This window comes from Schistocerca gregaria, chromosome 4 (genome assembly GCF_023897955.1).
Source record: "Schistocerca gregaria isolate iqSchGreg1 chromosome 4, iqSchGreg1.2, whole genome shotgun sequence".
Taxonomy (NCBI): domain Eukaryota; kingdom Metazoa; phylum Arthropoda; class Insecta; order Orthoptera; family Acrididae; genus Schistocerca; species Schistocerca gregaria.
The window spans coordinates 132,442,991-132,462,095 of record NC_064923.1 but is presented as its reverse complement, the minus strand read 5'-3'; the positions used below and the strand labels follow the sequence as shown (position 1 = coordinate 132,462,095).

The window sequence follows — 19,105 nt, the reverse complement described above, 5'->3', positions numbered from 1 at the left end:
TCAACCTGGCAACCCATGCTGCCATAATGTTTAGCCCCGAATGTTCCGACTGGATTGGTTAATGTCTGAAGAAATTGATAGTGCTATCATGCTGTTGCATTGGTCTCCAGCTCTTGCAATGCACTGCCAGTCCGGTACCCAAGATGCCACTGCGCTGCTCTTTCCTGCTCTACTTCTCTCCTGCTGCCTGCCTTCAGTTATCCACAATACAACCTCACCACATAGGCAAACTATTATGATTTGCTCTGTATAAACTGTACACTTCAAAATGTCAGTATGTCTTCTCACACACACGTTTGCCACTTGTTCATTCCTAAGCTTGCATGCTGTGCCAAATAGGAAGGTGTCCACATCAAATGTCATGTGAACTAGTCCTACCTGTTATGGAATTAGCCTTGGTAGCTACTCATTTTCACTGGATCACCATCTAAAATGGCTGATGTAGTAACTATCCATAAAGTCAATAGCCAAAAGCTGCTTCTTAGTTCAAAATTGGAAGTTTAGACATTGGTAATTACATTTCTAAGGACCTCCAGTCTCCTTCATTAAGACCTCTCGCCGCTATTGCTTCAACGACGTAGTCTTTCCGGCATCTCGCAGGTCTACAGCACTTTCTTCTTTGATGTGGAATCCATTGCCATACACGTTTTGGCCATCTTGTCAGGTGTACGCTGTAAGTGACTATACCAGACTAGGCACTTCCTCTCTCTGTAGTCTAGGATTGTGCTTTTGGCATTCTTAACCTCTCTGATCCTATCAATTCTAATATGATGAAGCCTGGACCATCCACAACTCTGTCTCCAGAAATCCAGCACGACGGGCGATCTTTCTGCCTCTGAGTTAGTTCCCACAACTCTGCGCCCTTTGTTGTGATATTTTCAACAATTTTGTGGTAGATGGTATGTTTTGTTTGTATGGGATGTTATGTTTTTGTTTCAGATAATACCATTTAGTTGTTTTATGGCTCATTTGCCCTGGCCACTTTTATTTTTTATATCATCTGTACTTTCACCATTAGACGACAGTGTGACTGCCAGGTAATTAAAATTATGACATCCTTTGACAGTATCAGCACCGAGTTGTAAGTCGTTAACAGCATTTTCTCCCACTTTCAGATATTCTGTTTTAGATACATTTATGACAAGACCCCGTTTTTCATATTCTTCTTTTAATTTGTGGAACATGTAATTTGCATCTTCCTCATCTCCAGCTATCAACACTTGGTTGTCAGCAAAAAGTAAAGTGAATAAGAGCTCATCGTCTATGGTGATACCCATTCCTCCACATTTCCTTTTCCAGAACTTTAGTGCCTCCTATAGGTAGATCTTAGAGTGTAGGGGCGAATGTGCATCCCTGGTGTATTCCCTTTGTCACCTCACTCTTGAGGTAGTTGTTCTCACTTTTACTATTGCCATGCAACCTTGTTAGAGAAGTCTGACAGCTTTCGCATAGTTCAGTGACACGCCATTATCAATTAGACTTGTCCATAGCTTGTTCTGTGAAACTGTGTTATGGAGGTCTACAAAGACAAGGTGGGTCGTAAGGCCCCTTGCTGTCCTTTTCTCCACTAGGTTTTTGAGGGTAAGTACTCCATCAGTACAGAAGCAACCAGCTCTGAGTCCATTTTGTTCTTCGGGTTCAGTTACTTCTTTTATCCTCTTTTTTGTAGGATATGGCCATAGACTCTCGCCAGGAATGGCATCACACTAACACCACGATAGTTTGCACAATTTCTCCTGTTGCCGTTCTCAGATATTGATGTAGTTGCCTTTTTCCACTCCTTTGGGGCTTTGCCCCCTCTAAGTCATTTGTCAAAAATCACTGCCAATATCTCAGAGTTTTGCGGTGCTGCTTTTACCAGTTCTATATAAATTAATCCTGGACCTGGTGACTTTCTGTTTTTCATGGCATTAATTGCATTTTGGACTTTCTTCGAAGTTATCAGGGGTATATTATCATTACTGATTTCAATGTCTGGTCGTTTCTCAGTGAATGCCACTATGTTCTCAGTTAGTAATCCTTGGTAGTGCTGTACCCATTGCTGCATGCTAATGAGGTTTATATCTGCTTTATCTTTAAATGTGTTCTTATTATTTTTAATACCCTCCACGCTTTATTTGCTCATGTATTCCCCATCTTTTTTCTAACTCTTCGCCGGTTTTCTGCCAGGCTTTGCTGCTCTTCACCCCCCCCCCCCCTCCGCCCCCTTAATTACTTAATTATTGTTTTCTGTGCATCTTTTCTCCACATTCTGTATTCCTGTCAATCATTGTCTGATTCTGAGTTCAATATAGCTCTTACTTCATCAAAAAGTAAAACTTCACACAGTACAGAAGCAGTGAACAAAAGGTTCTTCACGCACAATTAAGAACCAAAAGTCACAGAACTGTTATTAGGCACTAACATTGTTCAAATAATCCAAGACCTCTTTTGATTGTCTGATGCTTATTATCTAAATGATTAATGGAAAATCTCATAAAGATGTGAAACAAATACTAACAAAGAGATAGAGGGGCTGGCCAGTACTTACCTCAGCTCAGTACAGCCGATAGATACACAAAACAGAACAGAATATTTACGTTCCTAGCTTTCGGAACTTTGTTTCTTCGTCAGGGAGGAGGGAGGGGAAAGAAAGGGAAGAAGGGAAAGTGGATTCAGTTACTCACAACCCAGGTTATGAAGCAACAGGAAAAGGAAAACAGGGAGGGTATCAAGGATGGAGGAATGATTGTCAGAGGGAAGCAAAAGATATTCTACTGTAAGTAATGTGCCACCTTCAAACCAAAGAGGATGCATATATAAGTAAAGAAGTATATAGTATAAAGATAAACACAACTATGTAGGATGAAAAGATGTGTGAATGGCTAAAGAGGAAAGGGAAAGAGGAGAAAACTGAAGAGTAAATGGGAGTGAGGTGATTTAACGTAGGTTCAGTCCAGGGGGATGGCGGGATGAAAGGATGTGTTGGAGTGCAAGTTCCCATCTCTGCAGTTCCAAGGGACTGGTGTTGGGTGGTGGAAGCCAAATGGCACATACTGTATAGCATGTTCCTAGATCCCTAGAATTATGCTGGAGGGCATGCTCTGCTACTTTTGGCTAAACACTATATGCTGTAACACTGATGGAGAGCTGCATGCTAGTGACTAGATACATAGCTGTAGCAATAGTAAAATTCAGAACAGCTTATGCATTCTTAAAGTATAGCTATTAGATAATGAGAAAGAGCTCATTTTCCTATTATTCCTTTCATTATTATTTTTAGTAATAATTTTTGTTTGCACAAGTTGTAATATTGATAGAAAAAATTTATTTTTCACAGAAAGAGTATGTCGTCAAAGAGTGAAGACAAAGAACTTATTAATATCAGCAGTGATGAAGATGAAAATAAAGTGGTAAAGAAAGAAAAAGTTCAAGCTAAAATTAAACAGCATGCTCCAATTACTGGCATAACTTTATCAGCAGTTCCAAAACCCCTTCTGTCTGATTCTCAGCTGGTAAGTTTTGCTATGTGCAGTTATTGTCTGTTTCATTTTTATTTAAATCTTACTATTATATATGAAGGTCTCCATTTTACTTACAGCAAACTGTGTCAAACATTTTTAAGTCAACAGAAATTTCAGTTTCACGAAGTGCACAACCTTTGAAGAAAAATCAAACATCAGCTGAATCAAAAAATGTCCGTATTCAAAAGAATCAGTCACTTTCTACCAATCCACAAAATTCACACAGTATAGATAATACAAGGAAACGTAAGAATGAAGAGGAATTAAAAGCGGGGACACCACAGAGGAGAAAACGAGAATTCACCGTTCATGATTCCCAATACAACTTTTCGAGTTTAGGAGGTATCGGTAAGGTTCTGGAGGTAGGTGTTTGAATTAATTATTTAAAATTTTTATCAATTACATGTTTATAGTTTCAATGTTTCTGTCTTGGATAACTTAGACTAATGGAAAGAAATGGCTTAGAGGAAGTAACTTTTAGCTGCTAATATTGTGGTCAATATAACCAATCATTAGGCCATATTTTCAGGAGCATATCAATTGTAATTGAAATATGTCAACAAATCGTAAGTGGCCAGGCCAGTTTTATTTCATTCAGTTGCAACGAAAATTGTCACAAGTTCGCAGTTAGCATCTCTACAGCTCAAATTAAATAATTCTGTAATTGGCAGGAGGTAATGTTGCCCATGCATATCTGCAAAACACACAAGAAAAAACTAGGATTGGCTAGTGGCTTGCCCCTACTATTGGACTGGACATGTCATTTGCAAACTTAACTTTAATAGGAATATAACCACAAATTTTATAACAGTGAATTTGTTCAAACTTTCAGGCAAGAAGCCAGAAACATAGGGCCTTTTGCTCACCCCACCATTGCACTCACAAGAAGGCATAGCTAGGCTACTGGCCAGCCAGCCTTATAGCACGTATTCTGCTCATGTGCGGGTCACTTTTTCAAGTACATATTCAGCTGTCACTTTGACAAATTCCATATACAAGGGTTTGACACAGAGTTCCTAAAACATTTCAGATGTGACTAAATAAAATGAAATTATCTTGATTGTGTTACAGTTTTAATTTTCCAAATATTTTTCAGGAGGTGTGCAAGTTGCTGGTCCATATTCAACATCCTGAAATATACAAACGGATTGGAGTGACACCACCTCGAGGATTTCTTCTTCATGGGCCCCCAGGATGCGGAAAAACCTTGCTGGCTCAAGCTATTGCTGGTGTAAGTGTTCTAATCTTTATTTTTACTGATAATATTGATATGGTTTTTCACTGAACTATTTAATGTAAGAAACATGTCCTTCCTTATTTATTCCATATGAAAATAAAAAGTTTAATATTAAACTTATGAACAGCAAAAGAGAAGTATACATTTAGCTGTCACTGAATTGGAATAAATTAGAACATGGCTAATAGGCATTCAGATGTGCAAACATTTTTTAATTGCTGGCTTTTTAAATATAGAGGAAAATTTGAAGGAGTTACTTATGCTTAAGGGCGTATAAGCTATTATTTTGCTATTGCATTTTAGGTGTTATGCCCCTGTCAATAACAAATATTCAGTCTCATGCCACAGTTCCAATATGAGTAATTGTTCCCTTGTAGGGATCAGTTTGAAGCAATGCAGGGGGAAAACTGTGATCATGGACAACATTAAATGTGGTGTTCCGTGCAGCTTGAAGTAAAGAGTTGTATTTCTCAGACACCTCTGTCATCATGTCCATCTTTCGTATCCTTATTGTAGGTGGATTGCTCTCTATCTGGGGCCTGAGTGACCTTCCCCTCTTCCCGAACCTACCCCTTTCTTCATGAAGAAGGAACCAACAGTACTGAAAACATTTCAAGGAGTCAGTTGGCAGTATTGTATTTAGAAAATCAACCCCTAAAGGTGAATACAGGTCAGCCAATCTGATTACTTCTAATAAGCTATTTTCCTATCTTAAAAATGTGGTTTGGGTTGTTGTTGTTATGATTGCTTATAAAATTTAAATAGCATTTATGGTCAATATTCTCACAAAATATTGTTATTTTTATATAATTAAAGCTTAAAAATCATTAAATATAAAGATTTGGTTGCATAATCGAGAATACTCTGTCACTGGGTGATGCTCTCATGACATCACAGACTACGAAGAAAGACAAAGCTATACATGCGCTACAGGAGTATAAGCCGAAGTTACAAGGCCTTTACGTACTTTTTCTGCAAACATTTTAGCTATTTAGTGATAGAAAACGCACTTACAACCTAAGTAACAATTGAAAGGAATTTTGTGAATGCTGATAGTGCAAAACTAGCAAAAGCTGAAGCATTAATGCACCACCCATTTAGAGTGGCAATGTGTGCAACAATGGACATTCTTCTCCCTGCAACATTGTTAAACTCAATCAAAACTAAGGAATTGTAGAACATTTGTAAACGGGGACCGTACATTATAACTAGATTGTTTACTATCAGCCATGAACTACAAAGAAAAACAAAGTGAAATTATTCTGGACAAACTTTAGTGCTGATTTGCTATGTAGAAGACACCAGAGAGACTGTGGTCAGTAGGTGCTCGGTGGTGCAATGGATAGTGCAGCTGACAAGAAGTTATGAGGTCATATGTTAGTCGTGGTAGGGCCATATATTTTTGACAGTTGTATGCAAAATACAAGAATAGCAGTAGCAATAACGGAGTCTAGTAGTTCTTTCGATATTGGGATATTTTATATACAGCATCAAATTAATCTTGGCCTGAGTAATGGACAACAGAGGATAAATACATTATTTTACTTTATGAACAAACAATTCTCTTTATTGGAGAGCATTGCTAGTGGTGACAATATCACCATAATCCCATAGTACAATAAGGTGTAGGACGATAAGGTTTTATTTACAGAGAGATATAAAGCATCTACAGCATGCGGATAACATAAATGTAAGGGCTGTTATGTTTCTGAGTGTGAACTAACATCAATGTCCAAAGCAGATTTACTTCATCTTTATGTAAAATGATGAAACTTTGTTTCTAATAAGGTTAAAACTGTGTGGTCACATTAACCAGAAAATATCTTTTGGAAAGCGATGTGTATGTGAAAAGTGATTGCAAATGTAAGCGCATGTAAACACCAAGGATTAATATTCTGTTTCTGATTGATGTGATGAAGTTTCGTAACCGTGATTTGGTTTCCATTTGAGAGGACTGTCAAGTCGTTTTACAAGTAAGTTAGAATATTCATTCAGACTGGATTCAAACCAGCAATCTGTAATCATCATCTTATAAAATTCAATGATCTACCACTGTAACAGGTAAGCTACCAGACAGTTTAGGTAGATTCGGCTAAAACAATGTTTTCACTAAGTGTTTAATTTTGTTTAGTGACATTATCCTTCCTTGTAACAGTGGGAAAACATGTTTTGGAGGTAAATTAACGTCCACTTCACAATGCAACACATTTTTATTAAGTTCACGAGCTTGTGTATTGACATGATGGCAATTTTTGGGCACATTATACACATCTTCTCATTCTCTGGAACACTCAAAAACAACTTTTCAGAAGTTTTTATAGATACATTTGTACAGTATGGTACTGGATACCATTTGTAATCCAATTTCTGAAACATTAATTCCTAAACAAGAAATCACTGTGATTAAGCTTTATGACAGCAGGAACAGCACGCTAGCCAGTGATGTCACAGGCATCACATGACTCGCATCGATCATTTTAGCGGGTTTTCAAATTATTTGAATTTCATTTCAATGTTATAAAAGAATACCGAAATTAAAGAGGAAAAAAAAGTATGTCAGGAGCATCAAATGACATAATTAACCATTTAAGACAATTTCCAGAAAACAGTCAAATACCCTATTTTGTCCTGATAGAACTAAAATGTTATTCTGTATGGTGTGACAGTGTGAAACATTCATGGTATTTCCAAAACAACAAGGAGTGTTTGGCCAGAAGTGAACGGATATGTTAATGTGAGAACTGTCACATTTCATTTTTTAATTGTCTGTCAGAATAATAATTATATGCAATAGGAAAAATGGGAAAAATAAAGTGTTCTGCAGTGAATACTTCCGGTTTAGGAGTATTTGTGCCGTAGAAACAAAAATAAAAAAAACTTGTTATATCTGTCCAGCTTCACTCGTCCGTCCACATCAAACTCACCAACAAGCAACAGTACCTCCATTATGACAGCTGCCACCCATTCCACATCAAACGGTCCCTTCCCTACAGCCTAGGTCTTCGTGGCAAACGAATCTGCTCCAGTCAGGAATCCCTGAACCATTACACCAACCACCTGAAAACAGCTTTTGCATCCCGCAACTACCCTCCCGACCTGGTACAGAAGCAAATAACCAGAGCCACTTCCTCATCCCCTCAAACCCAGAACCTCCCACAGAAGAACCACAAAAGTGCCCCACTTGTGACAGGATACTTTCCGGGACTGGATCAGACTCTGAATGTGGCTCTCCAGCAGGGATACGACTTCCTCAAATCCTGCCCTGAAATGATATCCATCCTTCACGAAATCCTCCCCACTCCACCAAGAGTGTCTTTCCGCCGTCCACCTAACCTTCATAACCTCTTAGTTCATCCCTATGAAATCCTGAAACCACCTTCCCTACCCTCTGGCTCCTACCCTAGTAACAGCCCCCGGTGTAAAACCTGTCCCATGCACCCTCCCACCACCACCTACTCCAGTCCTGTAACCCGGAAGGTTTACATGATCAAAGGAAGAGCCACGTGTGAAAGCACCCACGTGATTTACCAACTGATCTGCCTACACTGTGAAGCTTTCTATGTGGGAATGACCAGCAACAAACTGTCCATTCACATGAGTGGACACAGGCAGACAGTGTTTGTTGGTAATGAGGATCACCCTGTGGCTAAACATGCCTTGGTGCACGGCCAGCACATCTTGGCACAGTGTTACACCGTCCGGGTTATCTGGATACTTCCCACTAACACCAACCTGTCAGAACTCCGAAGATGGGAACTTGCCCTTCAGTATATCCTCTCTTCTCGTTATCCGCCAGGCCTCAACCTCCGCTAATTTTAAGTTGCCACCGCTCATACCTCACCTGTCTTTCAACAACATCTTTGCCTGTGTACTTCCGCCTCAACTGACATCTCTGCCCAAACTCTTTGCCTTTACAAATGTCTGCTTATGTGTCTCTCTCTCTCTCTCTCTCTCTCTCTCTCTCTCTCTCTCTCTCTCTCTCTCTGTGTGTGTGTGTGTGTGTGTGTGTGTGTGTGTGTGTGTGTGTGTGTGTGTGTGTGTGTGTGTGTGTGTGTGTGTGTGTGTGTGTACCTGTCCTTTTTTTCCCCTTAAGCTAAGTCTTTCTGCTCCCGGGATTGGAATGACTCCTTACCGTCTCCCTTAAAACCCACTTCCTTTCGTCTTCCCCTCTCCTTCCCTCTTTCCTGAAGAAGCAACCGTTGGTTGCGAAAGCTTGAATTTTGTGTGTTTGTTTGTGTATCTATCGACCTACCAGCGCTTTTGTTTGGTAAGTCACATCAACTTTGTTTTTTAAATATATTTTTCCCACGTAGAATGTTTCCCTCTATTATATTCATCACAAAAAACTTGTTAGACATACAAGCAATTGTAAAGTGGATTAAAGTATCAAATCTTGTGAAAAATAAAGTTTTAGTGCTGAGTCAAGTAATTTGTGATGCATACATAATCTTTAAGCGCTTTTAAAGTGTAAAAATGAAGGGGAAAAAAAACAGTTCAACTTCAAATAGGTGTCGGGTTTTGGCCAGGGTCTAAATATTTCTTCTTGGCTGTTTGAAGCCCTAGTGAGGTAGCAGTGGTGACAAACCAAAGATTTGAAAATGGATTCCAGTACAAAAATTTCCAAGTTTCCCAAAAGATCTATTAAGTAAGCCACTTGTGTTCCATAAATTTCCATATAAATGGAAAATCTGGTTTCATGTTTGAAGACAGCTGTTCATTTATTATAATAGTTTATAACAAACTCTATCTGCAGTAATTCTGGCAGAATTGAATAGCCAAGTATGTGCTGTTGCCAATTCAATTTTGTATAAAAAGTGATCATGCTCAGTGAGAAATAAGTTAAAGGAGTAACTATTGCCAGTCACTGTCAAAATAATTCGTGTATAATATTTGGCCTTCGAAGATCTAGTGGTTCTCTCCAACCATAAAAAAGATCCGATTCTCTCCCGATAAAAACTCCAAGAAACTGCAGCCAAAACTTGACTGCAGATATCCTACATAAAATGTTAGCACTTGGTATGAACTTCTTAGAGCCTGTGTAGCCAACATACAACAACTCAGCTTATCAAAATACCTCAGATACTTAAAAGCACATACACTATGTGATCAAAAGTATCCGGACACCCTCAAAAACATATGTTTTCATGTTAGGTGCATTGTGGAACCAGGTACTCCATATCAGCAACCTCACTAGTCATTAGACATTATGAGAGCAGAATGGGGCGCTCTGCGGAACTCAGACTTCAAACGAGATCAGGTGATTGGGTGTCAAGTGTGTCATATGTCTGTACGCGAGATTTCCACACTCCTAAACATCCCTGGGTCCACTGTTTCTGATGTGATAGTGAAGTGGAATCGTGAAGGGACATTTACAGCACAAAAGCACACACACTGACCTCGTCTGTTGACTTACAGAGAGCGCCGACAGTTGAAGGAGGTCATAATGTGTTATAGGTAGACATCTATCCTAACCATCACACAGGAATTCTAAACTGCATCAGGATACACTGCAAGTACTATGACTACTAGGCAAGAATTAAGGAAACTTGGATTTCGTGGTCGAGCGGCTGCTCATAAGCCACACGACACCAAATGACACTTCACTTAGTGTAAGGAGCATAAACATTGGACGATTGAACAGTTAAAAAACATTGTGTGGAGCTAAGAATCACGGTACACTATGTGGCGATCCAATGGCAGACTGTGGTATGGCAAATGCCCAGTGAACATCTGCCAGTGTGTGATGTACCAACGGAAAAATTCTGAGGCAGTGGTGTTATGGATTTGGTAGTGTTTTTCATGGAGGGGGCTGGCACCCCTTGTTGTTTTGCATGGCACTATCACAGCATAGGTCTACATTGATTTTTTTAAGCACCTTCTTGCTTCCAACTGTTGAAGAGCAATTCAGGGATGGCGATTGCATCTTTCAAAATCATAGAGCTCCTGTTCATAATGCACGGCCTGTGGTGGAGTGGTTACATGACAATAACAGCCCTATAATGGACTGGCCTGCACAGAGTCCTGACCTGAATCCTAGAGAAAACCTTCGGGATGTTTTGGAACAGCGACTTTGTGCCAGGCCTCACCGACAGATATCGGTATGTCTGCTCAGTGCAGCACTCCATGAAGGATGGGCTGCCATTCCCCAAGAAATCTTCCAGCACCTGGTTGATCATATGCCTGCGAGAGTGGAAGCTGTCATCAAGGCTAAGGGTCGGCCTACATGATGTTGAATTCCAGCATTACAGGTGAAGGGTGCCACGAACTTGTAAGTCATTGTCAGCCAGGTGTCTGGATACTTTTGATCACATAGTGTAGCTAGAGGGATTCATAAACCTTCATAAGATTAAATTGTGAAGCAGAGATAGAATCTCTAAATTACAAAAAGCCTACAGAATCTCTTGGAACAGAGTGATTATCTCTAAAACACTAAAATACAGTAATAAAACTATAAGCATCACAAAGATAGAAAACGTAACTAATTGGTTGCAAATCACCATTTCATTACATCAAAAAGCAAAAAAGAAAAATTCTGAGAACATTTTTTGCCCCTGTCTATGTAAGTGGAATTTGTGTGAAAAGTAAATCTCAGGAATTACAGCACCATGCTGAGCAAGTCTGCACTTTCAGGAAGAGAAAAGTGAAATTAGTGGTTATTTTTCACAATGAGGGATGGCAGGCTGGTTGTCTAATTCATTAGCTAAATAAAGTTCAGAGAGGTGCTTAAAACTGAAAGAGATAATTAGGGAACCGACATCATAGGTGGTGTTGCACAGGATATCGCCTCCACAATTGTAGAGAGTAATCAAATTGTAGACAGACCAAGAACTGGAACCAAAAGAAACTGGACAGAGCATCAGAAGAGAAATTTCAGTGAGAAAATGAAGAGTTAACCTTTAATAATAATAATAAGTCCAGGTGACTTTTATCAAATTAATTAAATTGTCATCTCAAACTATGTGAGGCTGGTTTTTGGACTTAATTTTAACTGTAACTGTGTCATTCCTAAACTTACAAAACCTCTGTTGAAACCATTTACAAAACGTGTGTGTGTGTGTGTGTGTGTGTGTGTGTGTGTGTGTGTGTGTGTGTGTGTGTGTGTGTGTGCGCGCGCGCGTGTGTGTGCATAACTCACATAATGTTATACGCATACTCTGACGAAATTTGTTTCTCTTATCAATGGCAGCAAAGGCTAGAGTTTATTTTCAGATGTATATTCACTGTTCATTAATTTTTTAATTTTAGAAAGCAATTTTTTGTTAATTGCGAGTGATTGTTCTTTGTGAACTTTAAAAGTTTTGTAGAAGATTTGTATTAGACATAGCCTGCAAAATTCAAATGTGTTTGGTCATGTTTTGCATTGTAACTTATTGCTTCCTCAGTCTGTTGTTGATAGGTGAATGAGCATTCACTTTGGTCTGTCAGGATGGCATAATTGCTTTGCTTCCCAGGAGTTGTGAATTCAACTTGAGAGTAATGGTCATAGGATCATGTTGAAGACGTGGAGGTGGTCGTGGGTGAAGCTCTTGTACAGTGCGAGGTGCTGACAACAAGCTGCAGTAGCAACCATGTCATGCAAATGCAACATGCTTGAAAGCAGGCATAGCTGTGTTTAGTACAGCTGGTGGAAACTCTGACACTAGCTTGTCACAAGCATCGGACTCTAAGGAGTGTGTCCGGAGGCCACCTGTCACTGTGTTTCTGTCACCAAACTCTTCACTGCTGGTGTATCATCGAGCCTGCCCGTCTAACGGTGAATGCAGGCACAGAGGATGCTGCTAGTTACAGGACTCTTGGCGCATGTTGGGACGCCGAGGGTGGTTGACAGTTTGAACATGTCGTCAGCCATGTGTTTTCAGGGGTGGTAAGTGGATTGTTGTGCCATCCTGACAGACCAAAGTGAATGCTCATTCACCTATCAACAGAACCACCCCATGTCAGAGTAATACAGTCATTGAATTTAGTCTGGTACTGCTCTGGCAAAGGTAGTTGTATATATTGCTGTATCAGTGGTGTCAGCATAATTTTCTTCCAATAGCTTATGCTCTCTGACCGCAGCCTTACTTCCTCATCTTACACTTTGAAGTGATTGATCATGGTATTTTTTTAAATGATCTAACTAGCTCTTCAGTGCACTGAGATTTTCAGTGCCGATCTTCAGGGCGATTTCACAAGCTTTCATTTCAGTACGTTTCTGACTATAGGAATGCTATCACTTCTCATTGCATGAAATTACATTAAAAGGATGTTTTCACATCTTTGAATGCAGACGTGAATATTTTTCCTTTTGTATCCCCAGGAATTGTTATCATCGGCATTTAAGAACACTTCCTTATTTTTGATTATGCCTCACACGTGGACAGTGCTTCATCGTATTTCTTCGCAATGTCAAAAAGTTTTATGTTAAGAGTATCATTGACGTAGCAGATTGTCTGCTTTTTCAGAACTGTGAGCTTTCTACAATCCCAGACTATACCTCCACAACTTCAACACTATAACTCCAAAATATAAGAAATGCAAGGCCTGTGTTACAAAATGGAAACAGTGAATGATGATACCACTCAAAGTGGCTTGGCTATGAACTTTGAATAGGAGAAAATATGATCCATTAATTTGAGTTTTTAATTTGAAAAACATGATTTAGATGCCAATTTTTTCATTGTATTTTTTGTGGGTGGGCATTATAGTCTAGTAAAATATGTGCTTGGAAACCAGAAGGTTTTTGTGACTTTGCAAAGTAATACATTTGAGAAATCTCAATCAAAAACAAAGATTAAAGTATTGTAGCTGGATTTCATAGTTGACTGAAATTTTGTAAAAGACATTGTGATCACCTTTGTAAAATTATTTCTAAAACTCAGTATTGCAGTTTTTACCATATGGCTGTTATCAAGTGGAAACAATTGCACTTTAGTATGTGTCAGAATCTAAAAGTCATTGGGCATACCATGATAAGAAAGATGGTTTCATCACATTGTGTTCCTGATATTACTTCATGTGTGGAGAGTGTGGATTTGCACCACACAGGTTGGCCATCCATCCCTCAACATTACATTTACATCGTTAGTGGTCTCATTTCCATAGACCATCTGTGGACCATCTGGGAATTATTCGTAGAGGTTTGTCTGTCATCAAATGGTGTGGCACATACTGACGAGATGTCTTAACATTCCTTGCATCCCTTTGGGTTCCACATCGAATGAATGACGTATGGAAGTGGCACGGGTATGCATGGGCTGCTGTGCACCTGGGCACACATCACAATGAGGGAAACATTTCTACAGTATATTGTCACCATTTTTGAGACATGGGTACAAGCCTGAGTTAAAGCATTACTCAGAAGGATGGCATCACCCAGATTGCAATGCCCACAGAAATTTCAACAAGAACATAGTCAAGTAAAGCTTAAGCTGAGGTATGCCTTGTCAACTGTCACCAGCGGCTTCTTGATATTTGATTAAACTTAGTAGGCTTTTTAGGCGACTGTACTGAAGGAATGTAATGCAAATGTATTTTTAGTTAATTAAATATTGTGTTCTATTAATATTACCACTACTTTATTTACAGCTCTCATATTGTACACATTAAATTCTTAATAACAAACATTGAACAATTAAGAAATTGCGCTGGTATGACACTTGGAAACATTATTCATCAGCAGTCAATGTTAGTCTCAAGTAAAGTGTTTCATTAATCTAAACAGTCTTTCATGCTAATCATCCACCATGGTCATGCATAGTGCTGCAAACCCTATTTTTTGCCAGACCACTTGTCGGTTTCCCTGCATATAAACTTAATTTGCCATATTTCAGCTGAACACAAGATATTGTGCTCTTCTCACACAAGTTATATAAATACTTCAGGATTAAAGGAGACCACACAGTGTAAAGCAGAAGCACTGAGTGGCTGATAACCACACACAAAAGAAAGAAAACTTGTTATTTTCTGAGTTATTATTTGATGAGGTAAACTAAAACACACACGCACACTATAGTGCTATTCTCAGCAGGTGGACTGGTTGTTAGGAGGGTAGTGTCTGAAGTGGTGAGTAAAGTGAAATGTGGGTGGGAGGCAGGGAGGAGGACTAGGGGTGGGTGGCTCTTGGCTTAGAGGGTGGCAGTGGGTTTGCCAGCTAGGAAAGTGGGAGGGAGGAGTGGCAGGTGTGATTTTAGCAGCCAGTGGAAAGCGGTTCATTCTGAAGGGGGTGTGAATTGGGAGAGGGTGACAGAAAGGGGACCTTGGGTGGAAGTTGTGGGGACAGTGGGTTACCAGAGATTGAGGCCAGGACAACTACGGGAGTGGAGGATATGTTGTAAGGATAACTGCAATCCGCGTAGTTCAGGGAAGCTGGTCGTGGAGGAAATGATCCAGATGGCTCAAGTTGTGAAGCAGCCATTGAAATTGAAAATGTTATGCTCAGCTGCATGTCAGGCCACTAGGTGGTTCACTTTGTTCTTGACAATAATTTGGCAGTGGCCGTTCGTCCTGGCAGACAGCTGGACGGAAGTCATCCCGACGCAAAAGCCTGTGAATTGTTTGTAGCAGAGTTCCTACATAACATGCTTGCTTTCACAGGAGGCCCGACTTATGATGAGATGGGATAAGCCCCCAACAGGATTGGAGTATGATGTGCTGGGTGGGTAGATGGGCATGTCTTGCACCTTGGTCTGCCACAGGGATATGATCCCTACGGGAAGGGATTGGGAATCTAGAGTGGCATTGCGATGGACTAGTATGTTGTATAGGTTGGGTGGATTATCATAGTACTTGAGAAAAATGTGGAAGTGAAAGGGTTAAACCCAGACCATTTGAAAATTTTAGAAGGTGCTACAGAAGAAACATTGGCAGTCAAAGAACAAATAAAGGCTTTTAAAAAATCAGATAATTTCATTGCGACAGTGTATCCATTTCATAAATTGTGAAATTACATGAAAAATTGAAAATTTTGTACCTGTGTCGTAAGATCTAAATGACATTTTGCGAGTTTTCAGTTGCGACTTGTGTGTTTCAAGAAATCATTGAGACTTTCATGTTTCTAGAACTAATTGGAATTCACATAAATGAAATCTTAAAAATACTGTAAATGTATCATGTAAGTACACATTACTTGCAATTGAAAATGGTGGATAAAGTGTTTGATTTTTTGGTAGTAAAGTGTATACCTGGAAATAACAGAATTCTCAGGGGATGTCTTCTAAGCCACCCTAGGGTGGCAGTGAAGCCATATTCAGGCAATTGCTGCTGTGCTGGATCAGTGCCTAGTTACAAGGCTTCTTCCCACATGTTAACATAACGTATGGCTATCAGTCGTGTAATGCATAGAATTTCCAAAGTTTGTTCTGAGCATAGAGGACAGAGTATGCCAATGGCCACAGTCAGCAGCAACCCATCGGACATGAGAGTTGCTTATTTCCACTATCCAAGGCATTGCCTACTAGCAGTGTGGTCACTGTTGCATTTATGATCACGATTCAGGCACATAAGATATACAGTGTACCAAATATGCAACATGAACAGCCAAAGCCAGTCTTAGACACCTCACACAAAGATGTCTGGCATATGTCAAGATGAAATAATGAAATATTATGTGTGATAGAAAAAGACAACTGGTTACACTTCAGAATCATCATCAGTATTCAAAATGCTGGGAAAATACATAAGAAAGGAATAGTTTGATGGTTAACGCAAAGTAGCAAGAAAAATTTCAAGAGCTGGAACTAAAGGATTAATATGAAATAATAAAATTCTGTTGTGTGGTAGTACAGTCAGAAAAAATTTCAGCCAACATTAAATGCATATAAAAATATAAATAGTGTAAAAAAGGACAGGTGTACAGACACACACACACACACACACACACACACACACACACACACACACACAGACACAAGATGATGTCTGCTTGTGTCTGTGTATGTGCGGATGGGTGGATGTGTGTGTGTGTGTGTGTGTGTGTGTGTGTGTGTGTGTGTGTGTGTGTGTGTGTGTGGGCGAGCGCTCGCGCGCGCCCGAGTGTACACCTGTCCTTTTTTTCCCCTAAGGAAAGTCTTTCCGCTCCCGGGATTGGAATGACTCCTTACCCTCTCCCTTAAAACCCACATCCTTTCGTCTTTCCCTCTCCTTCCTGAAGAAGCAACCATCGGTTGCGAAAGCTAGTAATTCTGTGTGTGTGTTTGTGTGTTTTGTTCATTGTGCCTGTCTGCCGGCGCTTTCCCGCTTGGTAAGTCTTGGAATCTTTGTTTTTAATATATTTTTCCCATGTGGAAGTTTCTTTCTATTTTATTTACAGTAGAAATAGTGTGATATTTATGGGGAAAGGAGTACTGCAAAGATCAAAAGAATATTTTGAAAACATGCTGAATATCAACTCAGACCAAGTATCAGGAGATCCACAAGTACAGTGGAAAAGTACATGGACAAGCAAAGAAGAAAGGGAAAGTGGAGCCACACAGATTGATAAATACTTGCAAAGATAATATAGTGCCAGAACTTGTGAAACATGGTGGTTAACTCCTAGTACATGAAAGGTATGCATTAATAAATAAACTTGGGTAAAAAGCCAGGGACTAGAATGCTGGAGCGAGACTGAATACTGTAACCTTCAAATTCTCCAAAAGTAAGTGAAAAATATACCTATTCTGAAGAGCAGATAAAAATTCGCTTGACGCCTTCATGAGAGACAATTTCCTCTCCTTCCAAATTAACAGTGCAAGTGTAGGCCAGATGTGGCTTCAATTCAGACATAGTATCAGCAGCATTAGAGAGATTTATACCAAATGAATTACCAAAACTGTGGATTTGATCCCCCTCAGTACACAAAATTGGCAAGAACACTGTTGCAGAAACATCGAAAAAGCATCCCAAATTTAAAAGAATGCAAAATTCCCAAGCTTGGTGACCTTTTACAGAAGCTCGGAATTTAGTGTGGAGTTGAATGCAAGATATTATAAGAGTTTCCACAGTGAAGCTTTGTCTTGAAACATGGCAGAAAAGCCATTGAGATTCTGGTTGTATGTAAAGTATGCTAGTGGCAAGATACAACCAATGCCTTCTCTGCATGATAGCAGTGGAAGTACTATCAGTGACAGTGCTGCTGAAGCAGAGTTAGAAAAGATTTCTCTTGTGAAACATAACTATCTCTTTACTTGCACAAAGTGTTGGGTGCTAACCTGTTTCTGGATTTCCAGAAGGCTTTTGACTCCGTACCTCACAAGCGGCTTGTAATGTAATTGCTTGCTTACGGAATATTGTCTCAGTTATGGAACTGGATTTGTGATTTCCTCTCTTAGAGGTCACAGTTCATAGTAGTTGGCGGAAAGTTATAGAGTAAAACAGTAGTGATTTCTGGCATTCCCCAAGGTAGCGTTATAAAACCTCTGCTTTTTCTTATCTATATAAATGATTTAGAAGACAATCTGAACAGCCATATTAGGTTGTTTGCAGATGAAAATGTCATTTATCCTCTAGTAAAGTCATCAGAAGATAAAAACAAATTGGAAAACAGATTTAGAAAAAATATCTTTATGGTGCAAAAATTGGCAGTTGTGCCTAAATACTGAGAAGTATGAAGTCATCCACATGAGTGCTAAAAGGAATCTGTTTAGCTTTGGTTACACAATAAATAAATCAAATCTAATGGCCATAAATGCAATTAAATACTTAGGAATTACAATTATGAACACCTTAAATTGGAAATAACACACAGAGAATGATGCGGGAGAGATGAACCAAAAACTGCGATTTGTTAGGAGAACACTTAGAAGATTCAATAGATCTACTAAAGAGACTGACTACACCATGCTTGTCGTCCGCAGCTCTTGGTCTAGTGGCTAGCATTGCGACCTCGGGATCACGGGATCCCTGGTGCGATTCATGGCTGGGTTGGGGATTTTCTCTGTTCGGGGACTGGATCTTTGTGTTGACCACCTCATTTCATCACCACTTGTGACTGTGGCTAAAATGGTCTGTGTAAAAATTGGGACTTTGTACAGGTGCTGATGACCTTGCAGTTGAGTGCCCCACAAACCAATCATGACCACCATGCTTGTCTGTCCTCTTTTGAGTACTGCTGCGCAGTGTTAGGACTCTTACCTGGTAGAGTTAACTGAGTTTGTCAAGAAAGTTCAAAGAAGAGCAGCACATTTTGTATTATCAAGAAATAGGAGAGTGAGTGTCTGGGACATGATACAGGATTTGTGGTGGACATCATTAAAACAAAGGCATTTCTCATTGCAGCATTATCTTCTCAAGAAATTTGTCACCAACTTCCTCCTCTGAATGCAAAAATATTTTGTTGAAGCTGACCTGCATAGGGAGAAACAATCATCATAAAAAAGGGAAATCAGAGCTCGCACGGAAGGAAATA

General features: G+C 39.6%; 1 protein-coding gene across 2 annotated transcripts in view; it reads left to right on the top strand.

Annotated features, from left to right (window-relative positions):
* Nucleotides 1-19,105, top strand: part of LOC126266868 (nuclear valosin-containing protein-like) — a 161,245-nt gene that overhangs the window by 67,758 nt on the left and 74,382 nt on the right. The window contains exons 5-7 of one of the 2 annotated variants that reach the window (XM_049971492.1): nt 3,320-3,494; nt 3,581-3,865; nt 4,600-4,734. In XM_049971492.1, coding sequence (XP_049827449.1) covers nt 3,320-3,494; nt 3,581-3,865; nt 4,600-4,734 — 595 coding nt within the window. The remainder of the gene's footprint in view (nt 1-3,319; nt 3,495-3,580; nt 3,866-4,599; nt 4,735-19,105) is intronic. The other variant, XM_049971493.1, reaches the window with a different exon arrangement.